The sequence below is a fragment of the Corella eumyota genome, chromosome 1, assembly GCF_963082875.1.
Source record: "Corella eumyota chromosome 1, kaCorEumy4.1, whole genome shotgun sequence".
NCBI classification, from domain to species: domain Eukaryota; kingdom Metazoa; phylum Chordata; class Ascidiacea; order Phlebobranchia; family Corellidae; genus Corella; species Corella eumyota.
The window spans coordinates 6,895,717-6,903,897 of NC_137490.1; the positions used below are offsets into that span (position 1 = coordinate 6,895,717).

The 8,181-nt window shown below is 30.5% G+C and overlaps 3 protein-coding genes across 3 annotated transcripts; all 3 read right to left on the reverse strand.

Moving 5' to 3' along the window:
* Nucleotides 1–1,092, reverse strand: LOC145751746 (lactosylceramide 1,3-N-acetyl-beta-D-glucosaminyltransferase-like). The gene has a single exon (XM_082567900.1). It carries the CDS (start codon nt 1,090–1,092, stop codon nt 1–3), a length of 1,092 nt encoding a protein of 363 aa, XP_082424026.1.
* Nucleotides 1,093–1,765: 673 nt separating this feature from the next.
* Nucleotides 1,766–3,577, reverse strand: LOC145745302 (beta-1,3-galactosyltransferase 5-like). The gene has a single exon (XM_082563342.1). The coding sequence runs from the start codon at nt 3,437–3,439 to the stop codon at nt 2,348–2,350; it is 1,092 nt and encodes a 363-aa protein (XP_082419468.1). The 5' UTR covers nt 3,440–3,577; the 3' UTR covers nt 1,766–2,347.
* Nucleotides 3,578–3,773: 196 nt separating this feature from the next.
* Nucleotides 3,774–7,818, reverse strand: LOC145745292 (uncharacterized). Its single transcript, XM_082563330.1, has 9 exons — nt 7,672–7,818; nt 7,299–7,401; nt 7,002–7,210; nt 6,293–6,551; nt 5,833–5,995; nt 5,466–5,595; nt 5,086–5,240; nt 4,692–4,846; nt 3,774–4,633 (listed from the first exon to the last, which is right to left on the reverse strand). The coding sequence occupies exons 2-9, from the start codon at nt 7,380–7,382 to the stop codon at nt 4,313–4,315; spliced, it is 1,476 nt and encodes a 491-aa protein (XP_082419456.1). The 5' UTR covers nt 7,383–7,401; nt 7,672–7,818; the 3' UTR covers nt 3,774–4,312.
* Nucleotides 7,819–8,181: the final 363 nt, after the last annotated feature.

An 8,181-nucleotide genomic window follows, 5' to 3' on the forward strand; every position in this document is an offset into this window, starting at 1 on the left:
CTAAGTTTGTTTTTTTAGCCAAACCTTTACCTGATATCCGTCGTTGTAATTTACAACTTTGTTTAACTGGATGCTGTCGTTGCCAAGAGATAATTTTTCCCTCAATATACCGGTTATGTACATGTCATCAATAAAAATAAAATTTGTAAGATCCGAAATGCAAGAAAGAGATTTGAGCATATTAAAAGACAAGGACCATATAACTCCATTACAATAATCGGGAAATATTTCGCCAGAGTACAATTCTTTAGAGACATAGTGTTTAAGTTTAACATCTCTTTTTGGATGAGAAGCCCTCCACAGCGAGTCGCCACAGTAAATGACGTCAGTAAGGTCATTTTTTTGTTCCAATAATTCTTGAAATGCTAAAGTCGTTCTAACTTTTTTGATATTAATCGCATAATCGTCATCTACTATAGAGTAGAATGCACTAGTCGGAATATAAGGTTGTGCTGTTTCGAAACTGTGTTTTAACATAAATCTAAATGCAGATAAAACTTTGATTGTTAAGTTTCTATAAGTGTCTTTAAAATCACATTGTATTATGTCATTATATAATGCATTCTCGTTTTCCAATTCATTTTGCAAGCTAGTATTAAAAGAATCAAAGCCAACTATGAAAACATGTCTTATAACGTCATCTCCTATTTTCTTCACAGATCCGTAGGTTTGTCGGATAAGTTTTCGCTTATTAAAATTAGTTGGCGTTGATTTAATAATAAGTGTTATCCAAGCTTGTTCGATGCTGGACGAATTCATTAACCATGGAGATATTAGACCATTTATTCCGCATTCAACTGCGTGTGTTTGGGGAATGTTGTTTGCGAAGTTCTCCGGCAAAGGAAATGTTCTGTTAGGCCTTTGCAGAATCAACTCGTTTTGCAGACGACATAATGTTTCAATATCTATATTTGACTCTTGATCTACTAGATCACTCTTTATTTGAGAATTTAAATCGTCCAAGTATTCCGATGTGTTAGTTTTAACAGCCGTGTTGCATTTCTTTTCTTTTTCAGTTAATTGATTTTGTATAAAGAAGGTAAACAAGACAACAGAAAAGAAAACAAAAACAATAATTCTTGATCTTCGCATGGTTGTTAATGATTAAAACCATGAAACAAAATGTCTATGTTATTGCCTAGAAACAACAAAACTATGATTTAGGTAAATAGATCAAAATTATTCTAATTCAAATAATTTTTTTATTTCTGTTTTTTCTTCCATAAGCTATTAAAGCTATTCAATACTAACTAAAAAACAAAAGGTAGAAAGAGGACCACTTAAAATCAGGAAGAAACCTGAGCCTATTAAATAGAAAGCCATCTATTCGGTTTTACTTTTTCACAATTCTAACTGTTTCACCTTTTTTTTCTGAAATACAGATTTGACACCTTGCCCACTTTCTTTGTTGTTTGTTTTATTTTCTATATATACCTTTAGGGTTTTCTGTCATTAGCTCAAATTTAATATTTCATTATTTCTATATTAAATTTACAAAATTTAGTTTTAATAGATAGGGATAGGTTGAACTTTTAAACTTGACAATCTTAAAATAGGATTACTTAATTGGCTGTTTGAACATCTCTAATAACATGGTAAATATTTGCTATATAAGCCACAATGTTAAAATTAATGCAAATCATGCTCTGTTTTTACTCTTTACTCCTACGAACGACTTTGTTCTTATTTCCTTATTATCATTACCGTCAGTTATTAATAGCATTTCCAACTTTAACCCACTCAGACATTAATACACTATGTAGAGCCAAAGCCGTCCACCTTTTATTCAAATAGTTTGAGACATATAGCTGCACTGGCAAGACTTATTACTTCGACACAGCAATATTTTTGTTTAAAAATATTGGTTAAAGAGATTAAAATAAATTAAACGGTACAGCCATTCGTTAAAAGCCAAGTAAAATCGCCATTGGTAGCTGCCAAAGTATTTTGATTAAAAGTTGGTTTATATTTTATTGCAAAACACACAAAGAGTTTCCATATAAAAACGTGTATGAAAATTTAAATTTTAATAAACACCTAAATAACATACAAGCTAAGATAGAACAGTGAAAGGTACAAAAGAATACAACTTAAAATTAACTTTTTTATACCACAAAAATTATAATGTAATAAAATTTAACCTGTAAACTTAAAAATTGTATTATTTCTGACAAAAATTGGTAAACTTGTCACAGTTCTAGCCTAGGCAAATCTTTGACAATTAGAAAAACAAAGGTAAACAACTACTATTGTCAAGTCTGACAGTTATATAATTGCTAAAACACAGAAGTTTCTGCATAGGATTTACGGTTATAAAATTTTTGTTCTCGCATCACTTTTGTTTAGACTAAGTTTGTTTTTGCAGCCAAACCTTTACCTGGTACCCGTCTCTGTAATTTACAACTTTGTTTAACTGGATGCTGTCGTTGACAAGAGATAATTTTTCCCTCAATATACCGGTTATGTACATGTCATCAATAAAAATTGAATTTGTAAGATCAGAAATACAAGAAAGAGATTTTAGCATATTAAAAGACAGCGACCATATAACTCCATTACAATAGTCGGGAAAGAAATCACCAGAATACAATTCTTTAGAGACAAAGTGTTTAACGTTTTCATCTCTTTTTGGATAGGGATTTCTCCACAGCTCATCGCCACAAGAAATAGCGTCAGATAAATTATTTTTTTGATTTATTAATTCTTGCATTGACAATGTCGTTCTTACTTTCTCAATGTTAATCGCATAATCGTCATCCACTATAGAGTAGAATGCACTAGTCGGAATATAAGGTTGTGCTGTTTCGAAACTGTGTTTTAACATAAATCTAAATGCAGATAAAACTTTAATTGTTAGGTTTCTATAAGTGTCTTTAAAATCACATTGTAGCATGTCGCTATATAACGCATTCTCGTTTTCCAATTCATTTTGTATATCTATATCATAAGGGTCTCCAACTATAAAAACATGTCTTATAACGTCATTTCCTATTTTCTTCACAGATCCGTAAGTTTGTCGGATAAGTTTTCGTTTATTAAAATTAGTTGGAGTGGATTTAATAATAAGTGTTATCCAAGCTCGTTCAACACTGGACGAATTCATTGACCATGGAGATAGCAGACCATTTATTCCGCATTCAACTGCGTGTGTTTGCGGAATGTTGTTTGCGAAATTCTCCGGCAAAGGAAATGTTCTGTTAGGCCTTTGCAGAATTAAGTCGTTTTGCCGACTACATTCATATATTAGTTTACTCTCAGTTTGTGAAATTAAATTTCCTAAGTACTGCGGAGTGTTAGTTCTAACAGTCGACTCTTTTTCGTTGGTCGTCGCATTTTCTATGTCCAAGTTCTTTTTTTTGTTGGCTGGTTGGTTGTGGATAAAAAGAAAATATGAGATAACAAAAGGGCAAAAAAGAAAAATATATATAGCTTTTTGCATGGTTATAAATGGTTAAAACCGATTACCAAAATATATCTAATTATTTCTGAAAAATGTATATAATAACGGTTTACGTTAATTTTAAAAAAAAAGAAAACCCCCTACAGCCATTCAAATAGAAGAAAATTATACCGGTAGATAATTGCTGTCGACTTTTATTCTTCCTTTTATTTCAATTTTAGCCCTTGTCCTTTTTTCTATATTTTTCTATATTTATATGTATCTGTGACCAGCTTACATTTCACTTATATTCTAAAATATTCTAAATAATATTATAATGAATTGTTTTTATTGAAACTGACTTAATTTATTATGACAAATATAGTGTTATTAATGATCTGCTAAAGCCAGCTATTATTTATATATTTCACTCGTAAACACTTGATTCGGTTCGTATGCCTTAACTGTAAAATACAAAGTAGGCTTAAATGATATGGCAGTATATGATAATGAAATCTAAAGCGGAACTAATTGACACCACACTGTTTAAAATTATTGCTATATTTATTTAAAGCTATATCTATTCATCTTAATAGTTTTAAATCAAAAAGGTCCGATCATTTTTTATTTATTAAATAAATCTAGTTTAAGCCAATTTATCACTGTATGCTTTATAAACTTTTCATTCTAGCGTAACGTTTTTGTTCGAACCTAGTTTAAGCTTAGGATTGCGTAGTACAATAACGGGTTTAGAGCAAAATACGGTAGGTTAACCATCCGTTAAAGCTCATGTTACTGGCATTGGTAGTTACTCAAGTATGTAACAAAAAATTAAGTTATTTTTGTTGCTTAATACAAAACGCGTTTCTATATAAATATAATGTATCTAAAGTTGTGTAAGTTATTAGCTTCGTTAGTAACACTGGTTTTATTTCAGTGCCGCATTCCCTTAACTGTTGTAGTACGTGTACAATCACATACCAACAAAACCTTGATTGTGGCTGTTTTAAGGCCGCTAAGGTACTTAACCATTAACAAAGGACAGCCGATCACATAAACATTCAAGGCTGAAACCGCTATGAAAATGATGGTGTTACTTGGCGCCCAGTTGTTCATAAATGCATCACAAGCAAATACAATTGTAAAGGGAAGATTGCAAAGAAGAACCATCCCCGAAAGAAATATTACAAGTTTAAGAGAGGGACTTAAACGTGAAGATCTTGGCGACAATGACGTCATATTGCCTGAGTTCTCCTGAAAAACAAAATTGATGAACAAAATTATTTTGATATTTTTTTTTAATTTTTTGTACCTCATTTTGAACACAACTGTTTCTTGTTTGTTGATTTTGTTTCTGGACAGAACTTCTAGATGTCACCATGTTGTTCATAGGATAATTATTGACGTCGAGTTCGGAAATGGTGCTTTTTGCTTTTCTACTCTTCCTCTGTGCCCTTGAGGCCCGATCTTAAATTAACACTATAAAATTTCAGTTTTGTTTTATATCATCTTGGGGTAAAAATATTTTCATAGCAAAAGTCAATTTCTAATAAAGTTTGATGGCATTGCCTCTACCACAAACTTGAACTTGGCGACTTGTACCCATTAGCCTACCATAAACAATATTAACGCTAATTTAACCTTTTAACAATATATACCCCGCTATAAAGGGTAGTCCCCCGGATAAACCCAACTTTTAAAATTACCGGTTTTTCTTTTCCACCCGATTGTTGCCGATTTTCCCGATCGAAGAAAAGCAAAATTTAAAGTTAAATCTCTTGGAACTATTTTTTGAGATCTTTGAGAACTTGCTTCGGTTGTGTTTAAAAACTGTGGAACTTTACGGGAGAAATTAACATTTCTGAAATATTTGTTTGTTAGTAAATTCAAATTACTTATAGTCGATTTAAAACAAAAAAGTTTAATTAACCTAAAAACATTTAAAATCTAATAAAAATGCATAAAAAAGTAAGAAAAAAAACATTAAAAAAAATAAAAATGCATAAAAAAAGAAAATTACGTTAAGCGGTAAGCCTAACTAATTACCAAATATTTCAATACCAACCCTTCTGGAGTTCTAATTTACCTTTGATAAGACCTCCAGCTTGCAAAAAGAACGAATAAGATAAGTACAATGTTAAAAAACCAAAGTAAAACTATTCCACCCAAAAATAAAGTCGATACAGGATACCAAACTGTAGAGCATTTAACGCCACCTATTATGACAAATAATTTTATAATTAAATTTAACTTTAAAGTTATTATTATTATTACAATAATGACTGTCATGTTAAAATTGTTTATTATTACAATTATGGCTGTCATGTTAATAATCATTGCACATTTAATTTCAGTAAAACTGCGTTAAAATATCCTTTGCAAAAAAACACAATTTGAAAACACATTTTTAAAGTAAAATCTCTTTAATAACATTTTATAGTCTTTATACTAACTTTGAACACAAATATATTTATCATCTGTAATAGGCAGACAATTACAATTTTCCAAACAATTCATCCAGAAAGTTGAAATGAGCGAATAACCGATTGCAAAAACCCAAATCAAAATTATTATCAGATAGTCAACCAATCTTTTTGGAAATCGAAATTTACGTTTCTGTAAAAAAATTGAACAAAATACACAGTATTAAACAAATTAACTGTATTGAATTCATATAAAATATAATTTGATTTTAAATAAAAATAAAACAACATTTTAATTTAAAATACCAACAACATTTACCTAACTAAATGCTGTATATCTAGAAATCTTAAGTTTTTATTTATGCTGGGATTAGTCTGAGCGTTAATCATTTAATTAGTAAAGAAAAAAATAACATTGGTGTAATATACTAGTCATGGCATCAAGCTACAGACCAGCTTATTGAAATAAGAAATCGTAAATGGTATTTACCGAATTCTGGCGCGAAGCGTTTACTGACTGTGGTAGGTTACTAATACTTCCAAATATACTTTTAATATCGCCCATTTTTCTCCTGGGTGAAGTAAAACTCCTTTTGGTCGGAAGGTTATTCAGAAAAGTTTTCCTTTTAAGACTGTAAATCAAACCGACGACACTGGTGGCCATGGAAAAGGCAAGGCACATTGTAAAGGATTTACGAAAGGCCCACCAATACATAATAAAGTTGTGCATTTTGTTGCTGCGGTCATATCTATTGTAATAGTAAATGCAAAAATATGTATCATCATAAAAATCAACAACAACAAAAATATAACTAACAAATATATTATTGTGCGAAATTAATGTATTATCTTATAACTATAAAGTAGCATAACAAACATATTTATATTAAATCCAAAAAATAACAACGTAAATTAAATTTTAATAAAATTTTAATTTTGTCAATTTTTTTTTACTATTTGATTCCAAATGTTTATGTATATTAAACATTTAGCTCTTTTATATTATTCTTAGAATAACTCTAATTAGGCAGTTTGATATTTTATTAGTATGGTTGTATTGTTTGCATAGGCTTTCTACAGGTCCCCACATAAAAGTGGTTAAAATAGTATTTATTCACTAGGCTAAACTAAACCTATGATAATTTTAAGATCGTAATTTAAACCCTGTTTGCTTTACTCTAGATTACATTCATATTTACCTGTTTGGGTTGGTGCTGTTTATGTTCAAATCTTTTTGCGATGCTCCTTCTATTTGAAATGTGTGATTTAGTAAGGTATACAGAAGAAACAGAGAAAAACAAATGTTAGCAACCAGGATATTTTTCACGTGAATGTAAATGCTGCTCAAGCCGCTCAATTTACGACGATTTTTAACTGACGCTACCAAGGGAATGCCGTTTATCAGTATCTAAAATATATTGTAGATCATTGGTTAACTACTGAGCGCTAAACACAAAGAAAAAACATGTTGCTAAGTTACAGCTAAAAAATATTACCTGCAGTATAGGCATAAACAAGGCATAATCATAAAAATTCGCCAAATCATCTATTAAACAAACACTCGTACTGTTAGATTCCATTAATCTCAACTACAAATAGCTGTTAATAAAAATAACACCAGCTAAAAGTACTCAACTAAAAACATATATACTTTAAACTGTGACATCCGAATACTCCCACACTGCATGTCTCATACGCTATTTATACCACCTTTGTTATAAAGTAAGCAAATTGTGAAGTAACTACAACGTGGGAAGCATTAGTTAGCATACCCAAACAAATACAACGTTTACACAACGCTTTTATCAAAGTATATATAAATCAGTTGGTAATATGTAAAACGGAATCAATATCCATAGCACAGTTTACCTGTTTGAGTCTGCAATTTTGTATCAACCATTGTATTGTTAGTTGCTTAATGTACACAACATAGTTATAAATAGCTTCACCTTCCTATAGGCAACCTAGCAGGCATTAATGCCGAAACATTTATTTTTTTATACTTGTTCAAAACTAGCAAAATTAATTTCTGTTTGTACTTTACTTAACAACTATCATATTTTATAACATACCCAAGTTCCTGTTAAGTAGAGAGAAGATTAACTTGCAGGAGGGAAAAAAGGCGCAAAAAATCAACATTCCGACGTTTCGATTTAGGCAGACTGCTGTTTAAACAATTCCTACTCTGCCTGCCTTTTATTTTGGTATCCTAACGCGTTTGCCTTAAATAAGCTTATTTATTACACATAAACTAATTAACCTTAGCTTTAAATCAGTGGTTTTTAACCGTTTTCTAACCACGTCTCCCTTAAGTATTAATAATACCCTTCAAGCCTCCCTCCTCTCAATTTTTTAATACGTATAAAATGAATTTTTTTG

Coding starts and splice junctions, on each gene's coding strand:
- LOC145745292 (XM_082563330.1), bottom strand. CDS start 7,382: ATGGAATCTAACAGTACGAGTGTTTGTTTAATAGATGATTTGGCGAAT. Junction 5,996..6,292: donor ACGCTTCGCGCCAGAATTCG/GTAAATACCATT, acceptor ATTTTTTTACAG/AAACGTAAATTTCGATTTCC. Junction 5,241..5,465: donor AGCTGGAGGTCTTATCAAAG/GTAAATTAGAAC, acceptor CAAATATTTCAG/AAATGTTAATTTCTCCCGTA.
- LOC145745302 (XM_082563342.1), bottom strand. CDS start 3,439: ATGCAAAAAGCTATATATATTTTTCTTTTTTGCCCTTTTGTTATCTCA.
- LOC145751746 (XM_082567900.1), bottom strand. CDS start 1,092: ATGCGAAGATCAAGAATTATTGTTTTTGTTTTCTTTTCTGTTGTCTTG.